The sequence below is a fragment of the Egretta garzetta genome, unplaced genomic scaffold (assembly GCF_000687185.1).
Source record: "Egretta garzetta isolate BGI_Z169 unplaced genomic scaffold, ASM68718v1 scaffold154, whole genome shotgun sequence".
In the NCBI taxonomy this organism is placed as follows: Eukaryota; Metazoa; Chordata; class Aves; order Pelecaniformes; family Ardeidae; genus Egretta; species Egretta garzetta.
In genome coordinates, this window is record NW_009259600.1 from 6,856,510 (window position 1) to 6,879,185 (window position 22,676).

Below are 22,676 nucleotides of genomic sequence, written 5' to 3' on the forward strand. Positions count from 1 at the left end.
TTATGGAGTATGAAATCATGGTTACATAGAAAGACTAGGAAGCAACTACATTTTATTATGTGTCATTATGAAAGATTGCCACTTCCAGTAAGTCTTTCAAATTCCATTATATTTTAGTTCTGAAAAATAATTTAAAGTATATCCAAAGCAACAGTGGTTAATTCAATTTAAGTCAAACTAAAGATAAAAGAAAATTTCAGTAATTGCCCAGCTTTTTAAAAGCTCCAGTACCAATCTCTTGACTGCTGCCACTACATGTCTGGGCTTTCCAGAATTGCCTTCTCTACCAGGAGATTTCATTTTAGTAAAACCCAAGATCTTCAGGCCACCTTTGTGGGGTTTCATGAGGAAAAACGGGTCTGAGCAAGCTAAGTTAGTCTGAAAGTCGCAACGGTTCCTAAACACGTTCAATGTGCACCAAACCTGCAGGGTCCCATACAGGGTAGGGATGTGCAGGGAACATTGGTTTGTTGCACATTACCTGTTCTAGAGGGCTTACACATCTGGGCATGACAACTGCACTGTCTTAACAGACTTTCTTGAGCTAGCCCTACCTCAAGAGGCTGGTGAGCATAGCTGCATCACAAACTGGTGAAGCTTGATTTCAGAAAAGAGGACAGCAAGCCAGATTTGCAAAAGTACAGAACTGTTTTTAAACAGAAACATACTGATCTTTATTATAACCACGATAACCCATCCAACAAGAACGAGGGATTGTACAGTGTTCATTATAGGCATTCATTAATAGGCTCATTAATAAGTTTAGTGCTAATTTAGCTACTGAAAAATCTTCAGTGTCTTCTTTTTGATGTTTTCAGTCTCTCATGCAAATTGCAACTTATTTGCCTCTTTTCCTCTACAATATCCTTTGTGATGGATCACAGCTGCTGCTTGTGAACATGTATGCATGAAAGAGTAAGTGAAATCTATGGCAGAATAAGTGTAATGAAATCAGTTCTGTTCAAAATAGAAAAAACAATTCCCCTTCTTATGGTCTTGTAACTATTTTTCTTACAGGCTCAGCAATATTGGCTAACAGTAAACTTGCATTAACTGCAATACCTAATACAAGTTAATGCCAACTCTAATACAGCACTGCAGCAGGGTTCTTAGACTGAGACTTTTATTTCACAAAAGAGCTATAATAAAGCCCTTTATTTTTAAATGAAAAAGCTGCTTTGATAGAAATTAATTCATCAACAAAATAAGAATTGTGCTGATGACCCACCTGAGAATCAAGATGGCTAGACACTATTAACTACTATTTACTAGCTTTTACTTTGTTACCCATTCCTGTTAATTCTGTACGATATTACTGCCTTGCCTTTGCCATCTGCTTTTCTATGCATAGCCGGCATGATCATACCTGAACACATATGCACAGAGGTTATGAACTACCATTTTACATTAGCAGTCTCAATCCTTCTTTCCCAAATTTCTAGTGCTATCTTGCAATCTAACTTGTACAACATCAATACAGAACATACAACTAGATCCACCAATCCATTTCTTTTCATGCAAGCGGGATTCTATAGTGTGCATTACTGTCATTCATTAACAAGAAAAAAAGCCTGCAGAGAAAACTCTGTGGTGCTACTGTATCATGATTTTGTCCAATGGCTAATCCTTAGTGTAATAGCATTGGCCTGAAAGGAAGAAAAGGAAATGCTATAGAACAAAAAAAGTGCAGATGAAGGTTAAAGTATCTTTATTTTAGTCTCCTTAAAATTTAAGTAGTTTGCCTGCTATTGTGGAATCTTACCTGATTTGGTGAACAAACAGGAAAATCTTCAACTGGTGGAATTAAACCCTGGGCAATTAACTGTCCATAGGATGGAGGAGCTTCTCTTCTTAACAGTTCAGCCTCAACCCTTGACAAATGAGTTTCAAATGATCTTTCAAAGAAAAAAGAAAGTTCATAACATATAAGACTATGATGCATATATATTTAAGAGTAAAAACTACATCAGACTATTATAATCTGAAATAATAAATTTCAGCAGATGAAGTTTTGTTAATTTAATTGAAATTTAATTGACAGAGAATATACAGTAAGTCCTTGCAGTCATTCCTATGGGTCTGTCCAGCTGAGACAAGAAAAACAGAACAAACCCAACAATAAATTACTAAGAAAAAAAAAAAGCTAAATATAAAAGGCACCATGAGAGATGCTTGTATTATTTCATAAAAATTGAAGAATGTGTGATCCTGGTATGAGATGGTCTACAATAGAAGAAACATGCTGTTAAATACAGAATTGAGATATTTAATTGCAGAAACATAGCTTTTCCACACTTTCCTTTTGGTAACAACATCTGAAAGACTCTCAATAGTTAAGTGATCAGAATACTCCTATCCCCTTTTCTTCACTGAAAGGGTGGTCGATCACTGGAACAGGCTCTCCAGGGAAGTGGTCATGGCACCAAGCCTGTCAGAGTTCAAGGGGCATGTGGAGGACGCTCTTAGCCATATGTTTTAGTTTTAGGTGGTCCTGCGAGGAGCAGGGAGTTGGACTTGATGATCCCTATGGGTCCCTTCCAACTTGAATTATATTCTATAATTCTACGATTAACTAACCTCTTTTTACTGTCAAAGAAGAAGAAGGAACAATGCCTTTAGAAATCACATACAGTAATTGTATGTCAATACAAATGTTTCAAGTGTAACAATAACAGATATGAAATTATTTTAAAAATTTTAGTTCTTGAGGCCATCTGTTCTACTTACCTTCGCTCAAACATCCTGAGTGAGTACAATTTACAAGTACATCCCAGTGCAATGACAAGCAGCAATCCGCAAATAAGACTCCCAATGACAGCTGCAGTTATTACTCTAGTGGGCACAATGACTGGGCAATTCTCTTCATCGCTGCCATCACCACAGTCATCTTGAGAATCACAAACCCAGCTCTCAAACACACAGCGGTTATTTTTACAATGAAAATTTCCTGGCTGACAGAAGAAGCAATTTTTTTCATCTGAACCATTAGGGCAATGATTCTGGTAGTTGCAGCGATCTGAACGAGGGTAGCAAACTCCATTTCGAGAGCAGGGAAACTCATCTCTTTGGCACATGGTGCAGTTGGTTTCATCCCTTCCGTTTGGACAGTGCCAGTAACCATCGCAGCGTTGCTGCTCTGTGTAGCAACCCCAATTTCCACCACATGGAATTTCCCATGGCAAACAGAAGCCATCTACTTGATAGGTGGCATTGAATCCTCTTGCAGCATTCACTTTGTCAGCACAAAAATGCACTCTTATCTGTCCCGAGGATGAAACGACTGTGAGGGGAGCATGAGAGTCAAATGCTGTTAGCACGCGCAACAGCCTCCGTGGATTCTCCTCTAATCCATCATATATTTTGACATAGTCTCCGTAACCTGTACCATCAAGTTTAAAATCAGTGAATCGCAAAATTACTTTGCGATGGTCACCAGTGTCTATCAGCCAGGTGCAGTTGCTTCCAGGTGGATAGAAGTCAGGATAGTTGGGAGAACTGAATGTACCATAAAAGTATCTTAACCACTGCCCACATGTTGGCACATCACAGTCGATTTCATCTCCTAGGTCAAGACAATCAATGTTACCATCGCATTTTAAAGACTCTGGAAGGCAAGTGTAAAGCTTGGTGAAGCGAGAAAGACACTGGAACTGATTGCAGGCACAAGGTTGAAAGGAAGAAGCTGTGGGAAGATTAGCTTTGGCACAGATTTCTTCATCCGAGTTGTCTCCACATTCATCCATATTATTACATTTCCAACTTTCTGGAATACACTTCCCATTAGCGCAATGAAATTGGTCACAGTCACAATTTGGTTCATCAGATTTCCCTGAAAGAAAGAAAAGAAATTATAAAAATATTAATTTTTTTTTAATTTAGCACTTTATGGTTTGTCTCTCAAAGTTATTTGACTGAAAGCAGCAAATAACTTTAACCCAAACGAGAAAACAATGCTCGTTTATAGTGTCTGAAAAATCTGGCTTCTAAGGTGCTAAAATTAAGTCAGAAATATACTGTTTCTCTCCTCTATATCACCTGAAATACAGAAACATTTTGTTCTGCGGTACCAGTTGCCTCCTCAAATTCTTTTTTGTAAAAGCAGTCAGACCCCTCTCCTGTTTTTGTAGGTTCCTCCTTTGTATCAAAGGATCTATGGCAAGAGGAAAGCTGACAGTTGAAAATTACCTGTTACCACCAACCAAAGACAGAAACCTCTCTCTTCACCTCTTCCCACTGTTCAGCTTCTGCCTCTCCTCCAGCAACTAAGAGGAGAGTGCAGCAAATGCAGAAACACATACTTAAAGCATACAAAACCATAGAAAATTATGCTTTGAAAGTTAAGGGTTCAAGTAGTGGTCCAGAAAACATGGAAGTGGGGTTTTTTGCTGCTTTTTTTTTTTTTTTTTTAAATGAATCCTGACAGTGAGGAAAGTGCTTTTCAGGGATTCACTTAATAACGTTCCAGCCATGTTAAACACTGAAGCATATCTGGGAAGCAAGCTACTTCAGCTCTGCAATGACTTAGCTGAGACAAACACCGTTGTATCATTTAAAATCACTGCAATTTCTAAAAGCCACAGTACAGATTGTAAAATTGGCTATAAAACAAACTGCCGTGGTCAACCCTCCAAAAAAAATTCAAAAAAATTTGCAATGCAGATAGTCCTACACAGCAGTAATTCAGGAACTCAGTTAGACAAATATATACTAAATCTAAATAACACTATACTTTGGGTTTTAAAAAAGAAACAGGGAAGACAGCATGATGAACTTACTGAACTACAGACTCTTCCAGAAGCAGCAGGTTCTATCTTGCTTTACAACAGAACAATTCAGATTGGGAGGGATCTCTGGAGGTCACCTAATCCCATCATCTGCTCAAAGCAAGACTAACTGAAGTTTGATTGGGTTGTTCGGGCCTTGTCCAATCAAGTATTTTCAAAGTTCCAGTGCTTAACCACACAAAGCGATAAAAGTCCTCATATCTAGCCTGAATTTCCCTTGCTGCAACTAATCTGCTGTGACAGGTCAAGTCATATCACACCTCTGTTCTCTTTTTTGTATTTTAGTATCTTAGAAAGCATTAAAAAGAAATACTCTACCTTGAAATATTTTTTTTTTTAAAGGTGCGATGTCAGCATTTTAAAAATTTCACACATGCTAAGATTTTTAAAAAAACGAATGCAGGAAAAAATGAAACCAACAGGAGTGATAAATGTTATAAGCACTGCTGAAGAGTGTTTAAGTCAACAGATTTGCTGACAGAGTGAAAGGAGGGCAACATGTATGTGCTGCCAGTGATTAAGTTTTAGAAAATGTTTATTTCACTACAGAAAAAAACCCAAAGAACAGATCTAGTATAAATTATACAATCTTTTTGTCCTGGTACATATATATATACACGTATTTTTATATATATTATACACTCACACACATATACATCATTCATAATATTAGTGCAGCAAACAGTATGAACCTTGGCCTTTAATTTGAAACTTGCAAAAGTGAACTACTAGACTTGTTCTGCCTAAATCAAGTGACTGGGCCCCATAGGTGGTGGGCAATGTAGTAGAATATGCATAAGAACTTGCTCAAGTACTGATTATACTCTAAGCTCAATGCTTCTACCTTGCAGAACCTGGAAAAGGTTGAATAGAAAGTCATAACATGGAGCTGTAAATACTCATGGCAATACTGTGGCAACAAAATAGGATATGATTTCAACCTCAGCCCTTCCTTCTGCTGCCGGCTTTTAAACAACCTGGAAAAGAGCTGCCTACCTGATCCTGATTTAACATTTTTAATCACCGATCCTGAAGTCATTACATCAGGAAAGTTTACATGTGAATCAAAATTTAGAGTCATAAAACAATAAGATATGTACAAAATAAAACTATCCTTGGAAGCTGTACCAAAAAAGACTTCAGGATAGTACAAGATATTAGCAGAACCCATGTGCAGTTGTAGCCAAAGGACTCACACAATCCCTCCATGCATTTACAGTGAACATAAACCTCTGTACTTTTATTAACTCGTATTTTCCACTCTACATCACTGTTAGTAAATTCCATCCCATTTCAATAACCATAATTGAAGAGGCTGATAAATTAAAAGGGGTGGGAGGAAAAGAGAGGAAAGACAGAAGTGACACAAAATTTACCTTCTAGTCAAGTACCCTTCTTAACTGTAATGCTTTTTGTTGCTGTTGTTGTTTTGTTTATTTAAAAGGAAACATGAGTATTTACCAGGAAGATATTATTTACTTCAAACAAGAATTAATTTCAAACAATTCACGGCTTATCTTCCACATCAGATTTTAAACATGGGGCTCCCTAAATGGCTCCTTTTTACACCTGTAATCTATATAGTTTCTATCATTCCAGCAAAGTAGGCCTAACTTGCATCCATGTAACTAAAGTATTACTATTTTCTCCCCTTTTTCTAACATGACACGCCACCTTTGAGAGTAGCCTTAACAACACTGAATTAAATAGTCTATTGAGGAGTTAAACCAAGCACCACTGCATGATGTTAATGAGAAGAAATTAAACAATATAATGGCACAGTTGAACGTACAGCAAAAATGTTATTAGTATTTCAGGAGTCTCCTTTTCACACTGGAAAGCAGAAACAATCAGATGATTATTAAAGCAGATTTGTCAACTCTTCTCCTATACACAGGTCAGTTTACAACATTAGAAGATGACTGATCACTGAAACACTACACTTCCACTTCCATCATTAAATACTTCCCAAGTATCATATCAAGCACAGAGACCAAACTCAAACCAAAGTTTCAGCAAGGTTCATTTAGGAAAAAAAAAAAAAAAAAACAGAACAAAAGCACAAAAATCCCCAAAACAAACCAAATTTTTTTTAAAAGGCATTTTAAAAATTGCATTAAAGTCTTAAAGAGTTCTTAAGTCTAAACTGAGTACCACTCCATGATCCTATTGCAAAGAAATCACGTTAACAGTAAAAATTGCTTACTGCTGAAAATGTTATAGCTTCTTCCAAAAGGGTTACACACAGAAATTGTTTCAAGATTGGAAGAAAAGAAAGTATTTTCAGAAAAACTCTACTGAGCCTGTGGCTTGCCTCCTCTGCCCATTCCACACCCTCATCCAAAACATCCTTCCTTCCCAAAGCCCTCAGGCAGGAACGCTGCCTTCCCTCTCTGCCCAGGAGGAGAGGGAGGTAAGCAGGGCCGGAGCCAGTGCCTCACACAGGGTAACAGCGTATGCATGGGCAGTTAGCAGAAACAGTAGTAGAGGGTGACTGATTAGACAGTGGCTTTTTTTCCCCCCTGTCATGTTTATTGGCGAGACAGTAAGCAAAACCCAGGTAGAACACTGCCCTGAAAGCTGAGCCAGCATCACATGCAAAGCTGCATTACTTCTCCCAAGACTTGTTAAGCTGCAAGGAGCTGAAGCGTAGAGGGAACTTTTTTGTAGGCTTGAAAACAAGTGATAGAAAGGGATAAGCTTGCCTGGAAGCTTCAGGTTTGTGAAGGACTGACAGAGTGGAGGAAGCCATTAGGTAGAAAGAATGCAGAACACAGAATGGGGGAAAACATGGCTTAGGCTAGAAGAGATCAGAGTACATTCTACTGAATCTTCGTGGAAGAATTTTGAAGATGGGTGGCAGTGGACAGGTGTAAGTGAGTATGAATTGTTCTACGGAGGAGTTAAAAGTTAGCACAGAGAGTTTTGGAGCAGGTGAGAGAGTGGAGTATACGCATACACTGAGGAAGCAAGAGAACGCAAAACCATTATGAAAACAAAGAGGAATCTAATTGAGAATTTTTGATGATCAGGACATAGAAAATCACGATCATACTATTATGTAAAATCTACTTAAGGCCAGAAAAAAGTTTGGAGCTATTCTTTACCTATGACTGTCTTCCTCCTCTCTCTTGGCAACACCTACTGGAGCAAGAATTGCCCATAAAACAGTCTCAAACTATTACTACTGGTAAATAGCTTACATTGCATACTTGAATTATCCAAGAAAAAATTTGCATGTACAAAACCATGTCTATATTTGGCTAGAATAATTTATCATGTTTACAGGCTTTTAAGTTGTGGTTGTTCGTTGTTGTTTGGTGTTTTTTTTTTTTTTTTTTTTTTTTAAATACCTTCTGGAGATGGGGAAAAAATGATGCAAATGTAAAAAAAAAATCCCACTGTTTCTTCCTTCTCTTGCCCTATTTATGGTACTCAGAAGTCTACCCAACTATTTTAACAGCTGATTTTATTCTGATGAAAAAATTCCTAATCTTAAGCTATGTTAAAAAACCTCCCAAGTTGCCACCAAATCATTCACTCTGCTTATTACGGTGAACACTAATTCCTGCTTTGAATAGTCAAGTTGTGCATAGGATCAAAATAATCTACACAATGTATACTTTCAGTAAGCCTTGAATTGACTACAGGAAATGCATATACTGTATCATGCTATAAGGAAGTAGTTCTTGAAACAGAAAACAAAAAAATGAAACCATAAAACTGAATTAGGTATCATTTGAAACGTACCAGCAAAGTAGACTAATCTGAAGCCTTTTCTGGAGATGCTATCATCTGAATGAAATCTGATCCAAACATGATCCTGTGAAGAGATGTATGGTGAAGGGATGGAGGAGCCACATGCTCTATAACCTTCAATATTCTTGTAGCTTCCAATTGTTAACCAATCTGAGCTGCATCGTCGCGATCCCTGAACATCAAAATCTTGAAAGCTGGGGGGGGGGGGGGGGGGGGGGAAAAAAAAAAAAAAACAGAAAAAAAAAAAAAAAAGAGGTCAAAATTGCTACTGAACTGGATATTAAACAACCACCATAAAAATGGAAATTAGCTGTTTCTGGTCTGAAATAAAAACAGCGGCTTCTCTACCCATGTAAGAATAGGATTTAACCTTGTGGTGATGATACTTTTATTAGGACAGCAAGAATCCATTCTGTTAACCAAAATACTGCATCCACCAAATAAAGAAGCTTAGTTTTGCTATAAAAAAATACATTAAGCCTTCATCTAAAAGAAAAAAAAATTCTGTTAATGAAGTTGTCTTTATGAGTCTCATTTAATGACTTTCATATACTCCTAAGTGGTTTTATTTAACCCAAATTTCATCAGTACTTTAGCTAATGCTACACTTAGCCAATGATATGATTTGGCATTATAAATACAGCTAAACTGTTCACACCTATGATTTCAGATAATATTTGTTGCTAGTTGCACTACTCTGTTACCCAATGGGTACGTCATGGAATGGCATGGTACGGCTACAGCTGTGTCAAGACATGCTGCCATGGTAATGAGGTGTGAAATGGAGAGAGTCTGGGCAAAACAGGTCAGTACAGACAGAACAGCAGTAAACCAGAAACGAAGTGTGCAATGTATTCTAGGTAGGTAGGTGGAAGGAAACAATGCAAAAGAAATTGAGTTTTATGAAAAATAAACTGTATGAAAAAGTTTTGACAGCATTCTAGTAGATGAACAGCTCTACCGAGTTTACATTGCATTTGTGCCAGTTTAACATTTAGTAGAAAGCCTGCTTAAATTAAAAAGCAGTACTTTAAAAGAGTAACTGATGTCAAAGCAAACACTTCATAATGAAGAGCTGCTTCTTAGGTCAGCAGGTCTGTACTAGAAACTGAAGTAAATCTGCGGCTAATGCAGTTTCACGATCAGCCTGCAAAACAGTACTAATTTGTATCTTGATGCTAAAACAAGCCTAGATTTCCCTCGTGGCAGTAATAGGGAATGAACTCATGAGAACTTGAACCCACAATACAACTCTGTATTACTTCTTTAGAAAAGTTACAAGGTACCTGAAACTGTGGCGAGCTCCCTGCACCAAAAGTCAGCATTTCCAAAACTGCAATCATGTCTATTGCTTTACTGCTTATACCCTGCCACTTTTAAGCACACCATGAGACTTCATAGCAACGAAGCATTACAGAATTTCCCCTACACATTTTTTTATTACATAATTTTTATATTTTAGAGACATTAAAAAGAAATCAAATGACCACACCGAAACTTTTTCTAGTCACCAGCTCTCCAGTTGAAAACAAATGCTACATGGCTGTGTAAAAGCAAATCAGATTAAAGGAAAGGCAGAAAACAAACAAAACAGAAATCCTACATTTACAGGAAGGAAAAGAAAATTGGTACATCCACAACTGGCAGTTTAAAAAGTCTAATCAAGACTTCTTCAATCCATGTACAGGAGCACTGTTACCTTATAGTAATGATCTCCCCTGGGTTTGCATGGATGTACCAGCTACAGTTGATTCGGGCAGGATACTCAGAGGGCCACCCTGGACTTGTGATTGTCCCGCTTGGTGATCGAATTTGTTCTGGAATATCTCCACAAGCTAAAAAAATACATATATATTGAAAACAACTTGATTAATGCCATTTTTTTGAAAGCCAGTAGTACAAAAATCTATCAACACTTATCAAGGAAAATATCCCAGAGTTAGATGAGGTAGCAATAAAAACAACGTCTGAAGTAGTTCATAATGGACGCAGGTCACAGCTTGCCAGCCAAAAGATGTTTTCCAATGGTGCAAGTGCAGAATTTTATAGTAATGTCAATTAGTACTACAGATTAAAAAAAAAAAAAAAAAAAAGATTACTCTATACAGACTTTGACAACTCTATTAGTGATGTGAAAGATTTTCTATTTCCTAATTTTATTTTTAGCCTTCACAAAGACTCAGTTCAATTTAGTTATCATTTACACCTTATACTGAGAAGTGCACTACAATGTGAAAAATAAATTAAAGCAAAATAATCAAGTAGTTGAAATTTCCTGTCTTAGGAAGACCCAGTGTCTGGCCATCATTTAAATACCCCCTTCCAGCCCTTGGCATGGAAATGACCTTCATACACGATTCCAATGCTTGGAAGGCAAAGAGCACTTACTGCAGCACACTTCATTTAGAGATATTAAAAGTTCGGTTTACAAGAGATCATTCTTAAGAGGGACTTGTGTAACTACATTTCTGATAACGGCCTAGAAAGCTTGTATTTATAGGACTAATTCTATGCAACTGAAGTAGCTCAGCCATTTGTATTCTTACTTTATTATAGGTGTAGCTTTCTGTATTGGCTCTAACTCAGTTCCTTGTTCCTTTCACTGGAGTGCTCTCAACTGTACTGATCTTATTTCAAGTAACGTATTTATTAGTTTTGTGGGTTTGTTTTGCTGTTTTTTTTTTTTCCCCTTAGCAGCCTTATGTCCAACACCTGTCATATAGCATATTCACAACCTTCACATAAATACAAAGGCCAGAATACTCTCACTACAGAGCCTGAAATTATGAGGAAGTTTCAGAGGTCAGAAAACACATTAAAAATAATTGCCCTCTGTGCTTTTATTTTACAATTTCCTCACTGCTAGTCCAAAACTTGTGGATAATTTAATTTAATGCAGTAATTTAAACACAGGAACTATCACAAATGTGGAGGCATTTTCATTATTGTTTGATATCAAAAGCTTTAAGAATTTTAAAAATTTTGAGTATGTATTTGGTTAAAATAACACATCAGAACTGATGCAGCGAACAAACACAATGAAGAATAAACTACATTTGTAATAGTGCAAAAGTTGTAATAATGTAATTTGTAAACAGGTTATTATTTTTTTTTTCTATTTTATCCACAATCACACTTTTAAGATCATTCTTAAAGACTACAGGGACCTGAAATTATCAACTTGCTGTAATACAATAAAAAGTTATATTCTGAAATGATTATTATTTAAAAATCTTTCCATATAGCATAAAAAATATATTTATAAAAATAGGCTTAAAAGGATTAAAAGACAAAAATGCTGGCATGTGGCTGCATTTTCTGTATTAGATTAAATACAGAACTCTAGAAGCAAAAATATAACTCAGTCAATTTACTGTTTACATGTACAGCTGTAGGAAAACAGTGCTTTAAACAGTTATTAACAGGTGTCCTATCAGAGCTTCATTCATGCTACAGAGCATTAATGTACTTTGGCTATAGAACATAGGACCTGTCCTAATATCTAGGCACAAAAAAAAGTCTCAAAATACAGAAAGATATTGTTTTGTTTGAATATTCAATTTATTTAAATATTCCCTGGAAACTTCTTTGTTTTAATTTTGAGCAAACCCTATAGGTGGTGCTCTAACACCATGATATTGCGGAACACTGCTCCTGTGTGAACTGGATATACTTTACATCCATTCAGACGAGAAAGAAAGACTGGAAAGAAAAAAGTGGTTATTTGCAATTAAATGTTGAAGTAAAATAGCAGTTTTAACAGGTTCAAAACAAAAACACATGCAAAAAAGTAGAAGAACATGTAAAACATTTTGGTCAACCTTGCAGATACTGGTAGGCAGTTCCACGCACTACTTGGTTACTACTGAAATAGTGCTCAGCTTAAAATGAGTTGCCTTCAGGTGAAATTTATACTATTACAACATTCACCTGGGATTTGATATTTACAAACTGACATGTGAGATTTTGTCCGTGAGAACCTGTAAGAAAGCTTTTGAATTTGCCTGAAAGAAAAACCTTACACTAGAAGATAAAAATAATCCATTCAACATATGTTCATTCAATCTTACAAAGTTCACCTCCAAAAACTTAAGCATGCTCTAAATATATGCACAGCATGTGTCTGTTGAATGGGAACCTCCAAACACTGCTAGCAACTGTAAATTCATATGCAATCAGCTTTGCAACCTCCCATGCTGGCACAGCGTACCCTGACAGCTATAATCTGCTCAATCCAACCCCTGCAGTAGTACAAGCAGGAATTTTTTACTTGCTACACCGGTTTGAATGGAAGAAATTCCACACGGAAAGCCTCTATAACCAAGGTAGTATTTTTCAGAGCACCATGCAAACTTCCAATTTTACTAAAATTCAGAGGTTTTAGCCTTTGTTTGCAATACCAGCCATAGCCCTATATTTTCTATATCCTTTTACTTAAGATGGTTTTTTCTCTGTTTCCACTAAAGCTAAAGAGCTGCGGGCAAAACACACCTGTTTCCAGCACCATCTGATGTGGGAAGAAAGAAGCAGACTAAGGAGGGTATGAGGAAGCAAGAATGACCAGAGGCACTAAAATACAGGGTAGAGGGAACAATATTGCACATCTGCCGTAGAAGAGAGAAAAATCGAACTGAAGAAACTGCATATGATAAAGCGGGGGTTCAAAAAATAAAAGGGAATGGACTTGAAAAGGGAATTACAGCTTCCTAAGATGAAGGTTAGCTAGATAAGCTAAATGTACATGCATACTTGATGTACATTCATGCACTGAAATCTCTTACTTATAACTGAAGAGACAACTGAAATCTCCCATTTGCTTAAAAACTTGTGTAAAGGTCAAGATCAACTGTGTAGAAGCTGCACTTCAGAAGTGCTGTCATTTTGAGAGAGAATAATGTCTCAAAGATTTTTAAAATCAATAACCTTTTGAAATAGAACTGATTTAAAGGGAATCTACTTTATAAAGACAACAGCAAGCCTTTTAAAATAAATTCCTCACTCTCTGCTTAATGAGGATATTTCTTCTAAGTTTTTGAGAATATAATGTAACAAATTTTATTCATGTGTTTGCAAACATGGAGAACGTGAGCAACGTCAAGAAAGCCACGGGAATCAAGAAACGAAGTCAAGCACATAAACCAGACACGTATGAACAGCGGCAAACACCTTTTCACTAAGCTGCGGAGAATTGGCGCTTCTGATTTCAATTGCTAGTGGCCCTACAGGCATTTGCCATGCAGGTCAGTCATGCCTACAGGAACCTAAATTTACAGGAAAACTGACCAGGTTTGGGACAATTTATTAAAAACTCCTATGAAAACAGCACGATGAAATTTAGAGGAGTCAGGAAAAAAAAAGGAGATGTGTTTACAAAGGAGGTAGAAGCACAAAAAAAATGGAGAAGGTCACATCACAGAGAAGCAAAGATATAGAGCGATGCGTGCCCAAGATGTTTTCAAATCTCATGCTGGTGGTTATAAAATTTTGGGGTAGGAGCAACTCCCTCCTGCACAACCATTTCTACATTCCTCTCAATTCCCCTATATTCTTTGGTACAATTCTGCTCATCCATCTCCTACCTGTTTTAAACTCTTTCCTTTGTGAGCCTTTATTTTATTAACAATCTATTTGCAATTTCGTTTGTTTGCCATAACTCTGTTCAATAGATTGCAATACTGTAATTGGGACTGAAGATGTTTCACAGACTAAAGTGCAAAAGAATGGTCAAAAAAACTGCTGAGAGGATAAGCTGTGCATGTGGTTTTCTGGTGTATATGGATTTTCCTGTAGACTTTTTAAAAACCATGTACAACAGTTTCCTTATTCCTTTCTTCCTGAAATTTGTTCGCTGACCCACATTACAGAATATGACTGTAAACTACCTACGGGATGTTGACTGGTAAACTGATGAGAGCAAATGAAAACTTCACAGTACAAAATTCAACTTGCAAATTGTAACAAGAAAATAATTGAGAAACCTATGCAAAAATTCTCTAGCAAGATCTAGAGAAGTAAAGTACCTGTAGTAACAGTGAACAACATGTCAAGGAAAAAAGTCACTTCAGAAAAGCAGGGAGAGGGAGATTAGGGATTTATCTTCACAGTAATGCCAGAAGATTAGTTGAAAAGATAAAAGAATTAGCTTTCAATGTGAACCGCAAGATGATAAGGTATGCATTATATTGGACATGGTAAGGACATGAATGCAGCTGGATAAATGATCTGAAGGTGTTTAAAACAGCTTAGAGTAAAAAGAGAATAATGTTGTGATAAAGTCTAAACCATGAATAGGGAGGATAATTATTGCATTTGTAACTCTCAGGAGCCACTGAAAGTCTTATTTGGAGAACTACGGGGGAAGAAGGCATCAGAATCTTTGCCTCCAGGTCAAGCTGTAAAGCTTTAATTTAAAATGCCCTTTGCTCTGCAATACAGAGACACACTCAGTAAAAAGGAATCATTATTATTATATTTTTTTTGTAAATTGTTGTGAACAAGCATTTTCACCAGTGTAGAAGTTCTTTAAAATGGGGGTGGGGGTGTTGGTTTTGCAAAGGCATAAACCCTTGTTCTCTAGTGATAGCTTATATGCAAGAGACAACATTCCATTATTGCTGTTGGTAGAAAAAGCGTGCTCATATATTAGAGGTGTACTTGCACCTTGGCAGATATAATATACAGCAGAAGCATAAATACCAAAGACCACGGAGGTCTGTGCTATTAAAACATAATTTAGTAAGGTAGGTCATGTAGCCTTACAGTGGCAGCATGACAGGAAATCTACCATCAAGACAATCATTTCATTTTAAATCCCTTCTCAGTAGCAACTGTCCAAGAAAATCGCTTGCTTGGTTTCAACACCAAGTTAAAGTTGGATTTAGAAAGATTAAAGGCCACATGTCTTGGTTCTATTTTACAGAAACTCCACTTAAAATTGTTCTGATAAATATAAAGCTGTCTGGGTATGCTTGATGAAATATATAACCTGCAAGTTCAAAAACATGTTTGGGAGACCCAAATTGTTTTAAAGGAAGTCAAAAATCATCTAAATCCATCCCCTTCTTTTATACTCGGGCCATACACCTAATGTTTAAGATGTACATACAAAGAACTCTAAGGAAAATGCCACTGGGTCTGCCTACACACTTTCTTCAGGTTTTCATTAACAGACCACCCCCATCCTCATTATCTCAAAATTCTCCAGTGAAGAATTTTCACTTTATATTAAGATAGAAACTTTAAGAGTATGATACTTATTCTTCCCCAGCTAGAAAGCCATTTTAGAACAAAGGATCACCAGACCTACTTTCATATATATATATAAAAACACCCCCCATATATATATATATATGTATGTTGGTTTGTTTTTTTTTTTAATTTATTTTTCAATGGAAGTCCTCACTGGATCTTTCTTCTCAGTAGTTAAAGGTCCGTCTACCAGCTGCTGTTATTTTGGGTAGAAAGTACATTGTGTTCTCCTCTTCTTGGCACTGCCTATTCAAGCATGCTGGACAAAGTACTGAAAGCAGAGTCAAAAATTCCATTCACCTCTTGCCCAGCAGATGCTTTTCTGCCTGTATTGCGACCTGTAACTCAACTGTTGCGGTAAACAAAGGGGTGATGGGTTGTTAAAACATATCCTGAAAGCTGCATAGCTAGATTTTAGGCTGTCTGTGTATCTTGAAGAATCCGATTCCAGCAAAAATTGTTCCAACAGTGGCAAGTACCTGGGCTGTTATTTATTATTTACAGTGTGCCATAAATGTATCATATATGATACTTGGTGCATTACTGCTGTTGAAAAGTAACAACATTCTTCATGATGCAGCACAAGAATGGACAGGAAAGTTCTTCTACAATTTGACTTTTGACAGTCAGTGTGGCAAACAATGGAAGGGAGAAAGAAAGTGGTATGGTGTAACAGAGACCATCCACTGGCTGTACATTTATCCAAAAACTTAACTGCGTGCACAACTAGCAATGTAATGTTTGAAGCGGTATTGCAAGGATAGCTACAGTGAGATGTGCAAGCTGTTGTCAAAAAGGATGAGTTTGCATTTTGACTCTTATTTTAGGAGAAGAGTGTGAAAATCAGTTTGATTTCCAGGGATTAGTGGTAGCTTCCCTATGGAAAGAATCAGGCTTATATTCTTCTACCCACTAAAGAAGAGTGTTTGTCTCCCCATTTACACATATTTGGAGAATCTGTATCTTAAAACACGACCAGCAGCTTAGCTGACACTGCTTAACATCTGAAGAACAAAGACGATACACCGGTGTCGCCTAATGCCTTAATGGACACACAGTCCCATCACTAACACACAACAGTCCCAACCGTGGCTGCTGCCCAGCAGAGGCCTAAGACCGACGTACGGGAAGAGGACACAGCAACCTTTGAGCAACGTGCGCTGCTTTTATACCCCATATTCTCCCAGCATCTCATCAGTTTCTCAGTTTCATGAGTTCTAAAATTCTTTTTTTTCTTGTATTAAGGAAACTGTGCAGTCAAGTGTACAGCAGTTTCAGTTACTGCTTCAATCTAATCAGGTGAAACGCATAACTCCTGGATTAATATTATTTGATAGTAGCAGTGTCCAAAATTACATTTCAATAAATTTCATTTCACAAAAACTTTACTGTGGAAAGAAAATATCAATTCAACTTAAACCAACTTTTCTCTTAGTTCAATGTTTGTATGGAAAAATAATTAAGCAGTCCACTTAGAAAGGCATAATCTGTTCATGAGCATGCAGGTATCAATTTTATCTTATGAGAATTTTTCCATGTTCCAGTTGCTTCATTCCTTATTACATGCTGCAAAAGGCAGTAATAATTTTTATAGCCAAATATCTCTTCATAAGATACCAGGTGGCTTTCAATATTTACTATTTAAGTCATGCATGAAATTTAAACATTACAAAAAATGACTTACCCGTTGACACTCCTGAAATATGCACATTTTCAGAATGTTCTGCAAGAGCACCATTTCCTAAAATTAAACATAATGAATAAGCTAATTTCCAAGATAAAATTTGTAAAAATTCTTCAGATACCCTTTCACAGAACAGAAAGAACAAAACTCAAGCTATTTTAATTAATATTAAACATTAAATGTCCTACGTTCATTTTATGATAAAAGTTAGAGAAAAACTAGAGAAAGTTAGTATACAATGAAAATAAAAAACAAGCGTCATCAGCGTACTAGGAACAATTAAATATACTAGAAAGTTAAGGAACGAGAGACTGATAGTAGCTAAGTTTTGAGAAACTTCAGGCATTTTATATAGTAGATTTTGCATGACTTTCCATCAAATGTTATTTTCTTTTCAAGAAAGGTTTATTTCAATGCATCTTCCCCATCTCCTCCTGAGTCAAGATTTGTAAGTAAATGAAACACAAATAAAAACATCCGGGAGAAGACATCCATCTATTTCATAAGGAACAGCAGCCTATATACCCTTTATCCAGAAAGATGTTTCTGATATAGCCAGGAACTAGCTACCTTCAAGAGTAATTCCCCATCAATGTTCGTTAAAACTAAGAACACTTGCAAAGATGAACAACAAGACCCATGTGGTCATCAAGAGTTAAGAGACTAGAAAGCTATTCCTCCAAATCTCATACTACTTCGTACTCCTCCAAAGTAAAAGAAGTCTGCTAAAGTGAATACGTTTGCTGAGAGGTAGTAGCCCCCTACATGATATGACAGATCAAGTTGTATTTGTGCACATTTCCCCCACTGAACAGCTCTCATTCTCCTCTCCTTTATTCAACATCTTTTCTTTTAACCTTCACAACAAATTTTTATTAAAATCTTTCAGGCATTTTGGGAGAACAGAGCTAGTTTCATAAATAAGCTGCTTTGAACATAGACAGTGAATCTAAAATTTAAAATACATCACTAAGGAAATTTTAAACCCACAACTCTTAATCCCTCAAAGTTTCGCAATATTGAAGATTTGCCAGGTCACACATTTTCATACATGTGAAATCAGTTGTTCTACCAGCACTGCAATCTAAGTGTGATATCTTGGGGTAATAATAACCTTAAATACTTGAAGAATACTCAAATTCCTTTTATACCAAGCTTAAAGACTGCTAGAGCTGACCTAGAACATACACACCTAAGCAAGCATCTTAAAGCTCCTCCGTTGCAGTGGTTACAAATAAAATGTTTCAGAAATTGCTCCCAGGGTTAACACCAAATGCACATAGTTCTTTACTTCCTAAAGACACAATACAATTAGAAACCTGATGATCAGAATTTGTAGAAAAATATCGAGTCTAATTTTTCTTTGAAAAAAAACCCCTAAATTCTTGAGTGCTTAAAAGCGACGTGCCCCCTGACCCATTTTTAATGAACTAATTTTTTCCAGTTAAACTATTTCCAAAAATAAAATACCTGTAAGTTTTAAAAAGCTATTCTCCAAATAATTTCTCCATTTTGCACATAAGCTGACATGCTACAGCATGTTTGCCATACTGGTTTCATGTCTTCAGTAACACTTAGCTCTAAATTTACACAATAACACCACCTTTGCTGTAAAATTATTTTACCTGTATCTGATTTCATAGAAGTACATTTCTGATTATCTTGGTTTGTATTATTACCACCAATGTAAGGATAACATTAACAGATTTCAAGACCTCTTGTTTTACGCTAAAAATCACTCACTGGTATTTCACCTTTCAAATTAAAGTAGGGATTTTTCACCATTTGTGTATTTTCTAAAAGGGGTTATTAGCACATACAACTGTAGCTGTCATTGAACACTGAAAATGAACAGCATGACAAAAAAAATCAACTCACAAACATTTAGAAATATGAAAAATAAGTAATTACATTGAAGACCGTCGACATCTGGGCACTCCCCTGATAGTCCCAGAATCTGAATTACAGACAAGCTGCCTATACCTAAAGACCAGGAAAACAAAACCCCCAGAATTTTAATGATATCGATTCTGATAAAAATACAATAACAAAACACGAAAATACTGAAGTGATGGAAAGAAAAGCAATGCATATATAAAGAATTGACAAAAACCGTAAATCGGTACTAACTACAAATCAGTAATAATGAGAAGCATACTAAAATGGGAACTCACATCCAAATCCTATACACATTGACTTAGAATTAATGGCATAAATTAAGAAGAAAACTTAAGTTAATATCCAAAATGGAACACTTCAATATTTTCCATTTAAATATGCTTTATGATCTAACAAGTAATTTCTTGGCATAAAGTGATGTCACATTTATTGTCAAACTAACTGCAGTGATTAGTCAGAAGCAGCACTACTGTGTGATGAAGTCTCAACTCAGATCCAAGTACTGTAATATCAAAATAAGGTGTTTTTTTCTAAAATTATTTCCTTCCCAATAATCCTTCATTACATGAAAGGTGAACCTTAGAAACCTCTCAGATTATTACTTCCTTTTTTATTGGAAACGGTCACTGAAATAGAGTGTGTTCAGATGCCATTTAAGTGTTACTAACTGCTGGCACCTTGATGAAATTTTTAGGCAATGATCCTTATATGATCTCAACAATTACATCACATGGTTCCATATCAACTGAGCCCACTAGAATATCAATGTATCACATAACAGATCAGTAATTTCCATTAAGACATAGGAACATAATTATCTTTGAAATTCCTGTTAGTCTATCTATTTAATACAGCAGAGTGTAAGTATATAAAAAAAAAAATTTGTTAGGTCACCATTAAGCTTTCATATTTCTTGTTTTAAAGAAATATTTACTATTCATTGCCTTTTGAACCTGAAGTTTAAAACTGAAATAGGTGCCACCTAACAAAAGTTGTTTGCCCACATCAGTTACAGGAGCTGGTTAAGTGCGTGTGACAGCACAGCGCTGGAAGACACATACCGAGAAGCTCCTGCACAAAGCCATTCTGCCCTCAAGAAACCAAATTTGTTTTTCAAAACCTGACATCTTCCATGACTTTTTTTTGGTGACTTCTTAAAAAAACCCAAACAAACAAGAAAACCCAAATCACTTGTGCAACCAGGACTATACCAATCTCCTTCATATGCTTTTGTAAATACTTATGAAAATAGACCACTTATTTTAAGTGGTATTAAACAGAAACGTATGACAACTTTAGTCCTGCAGCTTAAGATATGGTCAGCAACTGCATTCAAGTTAAAAAATTGAAATGGACAAGGCTCAAGATTAAAAAAAAAAAGCATTTAATATGTTTTTAAAAAAAAATCAAAATAGAATATTTGGTAAACAGGATACATGATATGTTAAACTACTAGTAACCTATACGTTAAACAAAAGCATGGAAAGTACTTTTAATGGCTTTCTACTTAAGTGCACACGAGTTTGTTGTCACCACTACTGGTAATATAACTACAGATTCCTTGACTGCAATAAAAAAAAAAAAGTGTCAGCCAGTCAGTTATTAAATGAGTTAGATTCTTCATAGAGCACGTTTACAGTATGGTACAATCTCAAATTTCTGAGGTTCCTTTCTGTCTTGAGTAACTTTAGAAATCTAAAGTACAGCTATGGTCAAAGTTGGTCACCGATTCTGATGGACTTAACCATAAAATTTTATTTTCACAGCACAAACCAGTCCCTTTGACCTTTGTCAGTTTTTTCTATCCCACTCCAATCTTCCAAGCTGAGATGCTGTCTCATCTTAAGAGCAGGCAGAATCAGACAACAAGTAGTTCCACAAACACTTTAATTAATTCTTTTTGATTTGTGTCTCACGGCTGACTGACCACAGAAGCAGGTAAGAAGACACTAGGTTTGCCTTCAGGTTTTCCAGCAGTTGGGGCATCTCTCCCATGTCAGCCTGAACATATGAAACTATGTTCAACACCGGCCCACCCTACCCTGAAAAACCCAACACTCTCACAACGACACTTTCAAACATCCTGGTCAAAGAGCCATGAGCCCTATACTTCTAAGGGAGTCTGGAGAGGAGAATAAAACTATGTGCAAGATAAAATCCATAGCCTTGGAAGGTATTTGACTCACTGACATCTGAGTTTCATCACAGACAGGAAAATACACACAGGCCAGGGGAGAGAGGCTGGCAACGAGAAAAATGTTGCAGCAGCAAACACTCCAAACCAAACTGCAGAGGAAGACCATAACGGGAAAGCATGGAAAAACAAACGCTTTCGCATTTGAAAAATATGGCACGGTTGGAAAAAAATAGTTGCTAAGTTCTATATATTCGAAACCCAGACAGTAGCAGTGATGCTTAGGCCAACATGCATGGAGGCCAACCAAAACGCAGCAGCCTTCACTTTAGAATGTTACCCCTCTGCATCCCTCCTTCTCCATCACCTAACGCAGCACAGCTCACTCTCAAAATGGGAAGAATACAGTCCTGTTTTGCTCACATTCATGCAGTTTTCAAAAAGGATAGCCAGACAACTCGCCCTCCCAAAATTAAGAGTTCCTCCTAGTCAAAACATTCAGATTAAACAAGACAAGCTTCTGCATTCCAGATTGTCTGACACCTCCCAAGTTCATCTAAGAACAAGAAGTTTATCTACATACTGATATATTCAAGATAGCAAATGACAACTCTTAAATGAAAACCCGTTTTAATTTCAATTTGGCTAAACTAAATTGAATGTACAATGAAGTGATGAATTGTAAAAGTGCACCCAAAAAACTTGGTACAAGTGACTTTGTCCACCGTGATTGTAAAAATCAAATTTTATAACTTTAGTTTGGAAGACCATCACGTATCTTGGGACTCTGTTAAATCCAGATTGTGTTTTACAGAGAAATTAACTTGCCTGTTGAAAAATGAAATAATAAAAAAAAAATCCATAGTAGCAAACACCATGCTTAAGTTACTTTTATTTTTGCTGTTAGACCAAGTAGTTACTGTCCACAAAAAAAAAAAAAAATCACGCACACTTATCTCCATTGAAGCTAAATTCTTCTGTATCAAGATTTAGCCTCTGCTGTTAGCTTTAACAGCCAAATTACAATCCCCCTATAAAAAGAACTGTATAAATTGAGGAACTGCTGTAACTGAATGGCGAGGAAGAGAGAGCTTTTTCTAACTGCCTTGAGTTAAAAGGTACCATGGTGCATAATGAATGCTACATAAGCAGACTGGACAAAATATTT

The 22,676-nt window shown here is 36.4% G+C and overlaps 1 protein-coding gene across 1 annotated transcript in view; it reads right to left on the minus strand.

Annotated features, from left to right (window-relative positions):
- The window catches only part of LRP12 (LDL receptor related protein 12), a 49,245-nt gene that overhangs the window by 3,608 nt on the left and 22,961 nt on the right, over positions 1-22,676 (minus strand). Inside the window, exons 4-8 of the mRNA XM_009638320.2 lie at positions 17,476-17,532; positions 10,243-10,378; positions 8,535-8,737; positions 2,728-3,829; positions 1,763-1,895 (exon numbers count right to left, since the gene is read on the minus strand). Coding sequence (XP_009636615.1) covers positions 1,763-1,895; positions 2,728-3,829; positions 8,535-8,737; positions 10,243-10,378; positions 17,476-17,532 — 1,631 coding nt within the window. The remainder of the gene's footprint in view (positions 1-1,762; positions 1,896-2,727; positions 3,830-8,534; positions 8,738-10,242; positions 10,379-17,475; positions 17,533-22,676) is intronic.